Source organism: Amphimedon queenslandica, unplaced genomic scaffold, assembly GCF_000090795.2.
Source record: "Amphimedon queenslandica unplaced genomic scaffold, v1.1 AMPQUscaffold_5729_Cont22306, whole genome shotgun sequence".
NCBI classification, from domain to species: Eukaryota; Metazoa; Porifera; class Demospongiae; order Haplosclerida; family Niphatidae; genus Amphimedon; species Amphimedon queenslandica.
The window spans coordinates 1-1733 of record NW_003553973.1 but is presented as its reverse complement, the minus strand read 5'-3'; the positions used below and the strand labels follow the sequence as shown (position 1 = coordinate 1733).

Below are 1733 nucleotides of genomic sequence, written 5' to 3'. Positions count from 1 at the left end.
TTGGTACTTAATTGGCACTACAGTGGAACCTCGCTTAACGATCACCCCTAAGTAACGGCCGTCTATCATATAACGGCCAAATGTCTAGGCCCGGATGCAAACTACACTTACTTGCCTGTTAAGGCAACCCCTGAAGAACAACCACCTCTCTATTGCGTATAACGAGCACTCAAAACGTCCCCAACACAACATAAAGCATTAAGAAAAACTTCTCTTTAACATAATTAATTATTACAAAACTAATGTTGTACAACATTTTGAGAAGAAACAATATAATATTAGAAATTTGTAGAAAAGGTCATTTCAAAAAATAGTTTCAAAAAAATAATTTGTAAAGTTTCACACTGGTAAAAACTGTTACTTTGCATTAATTAATTAATTGTAGTGTTTTTCTTTTGTGGTTCATTGTAATACCGATATAGGAAATATGACCAGTTGGCTATTCCAATAACTAATAAAATTATTGAGAATGCCAATGAAAAAACTAAGAATGACACTCTTAGTTCGTAGTTAGGTTTATTGGGCACTGTTAAGATCCTCGAGGGGTTATTTGTACTAGGGGTTGTCATTGAGAAGTGTGATGAGCAATCCAGTGGTAGCTTGTTATCAGCAACAAAGAAAAATGCATTAATTATTATTGCAAGGCCTGCTACAATAATAAAATAAAGAACCCATATCCATCCGCACTCTACTTCTTGTTTCTGATTTTTCTTTTCAGCATTTTTTTTGTTTTTTATGTAAATATTAATCACTTCCAAAATTCCATGTGCGATTTCAAATATAACAATGATTAATACACCACAATAAATTCCCCACAGTGTATTGTATTTTCTTGTACGACACATATTTCTTGTGAGGCTAACGAAATTCTGAAGTATTTTATATGTTATATCGATCTCTTGGATGATAGCTATGGTCAGGACTAGGGCATAAAAAGTCAATTCATAAAATTTTATGGGATTTGGTGGGTTATCCTTTCTGCAGGGGCAATCCTGACACTTAGAGCAATTGTCAGGGGAACTCGGCTCTAGCCAACTTATATTTTTGTCACAACAATCTGAACATGTTAGGTACACAGTTTCACCAGAACTTTTGCCACATTTTACTAAATATGGAATTATGTAGGATCCTAATTTTGCACCAAGGAGTATTAAAATTGATATTACTGTTAGATCTATATCTTCTTCAGTATCAAGAGTCATGGCATCAGTTATGTTATCACCTGCAAAGTATCCAGCAGCTACACCAAAAGCTGTGAAAAGGTAAAAGAGAAACCAGAGCATATGTTTTGCGGTTTCCTTTTTATCTGTTTTGCAATAAACTACGCCCATAACTATCAATGTTGCTATAACATAAACTGCAACAAATATAGCATATCCAATTAAGATGAAAAGTAAGTAAAACTGACTCTTTTTAACAAATTTCCCAGTGTCCAGCAATCTCCCATAAGCAATAAGTGTAGCTAAAATGTTAAAGGGCACTATTAGTGCTTTTGCTGTGGCTGCTGGAACTTCATCTTTAATTTTATACATTCTCTGTTGAAGAAATTATTAATGTTTTTATTATTTCTTCATTTTCACTGTTACCTCTTTATCAGATTGTTCTTGTACATCTTCTCCAGTTGCTGGTGGTTCACTTCCTCCGGTTGCTGGTGGTACGTTTCCTCCGGTTGCTGGTGGTACGTTTTCTCCGGTTGCTGGTGGTACGTTTCCTCCGGTTGCTGGTGGTACGTT

The 1733-nt window shown here is 35.1% G+C and overlaps 1 protein-coding gene across 1 annotated transcript; it reads right to left on the bottom strand.

Annotated features, from left to right (window-relative positions):
- Positions 1–249: 249 nt before the first annotated feature.
- LOC109592279 (uncharacterized) lies at positions 250–1727 on the bottom strand. The gene is made up of 2 exons (XM_020007771.1): positions 1587–1727; positions 250–1535 (listed from the first exon to the last, which is right to left on the bottom strand). The coding sequence occupies exon 2, from the start codon at positions 1530–1532 to the stop codon at positions 372–374; it is 1161 nt and encodes a 386-aa protein (XP_019863330.1). The 5' UTR covers positions 1533–1535; positions 1587–1727; the 3' UTR covers positions 250–371.
- Between the last annotated feature and the right edge of the window lie 6 nt (positions 1728–1733).

Excerpts from the sequence above, each read along its gene's own strand:
- LOC109592279 (XM_020007771.1), bottom strand. The coding sequence starts at position 1,532 with ATGTATAAAATTAAAGATGAAGTTCCAGCAGCCACAGCAAAAGCACTA.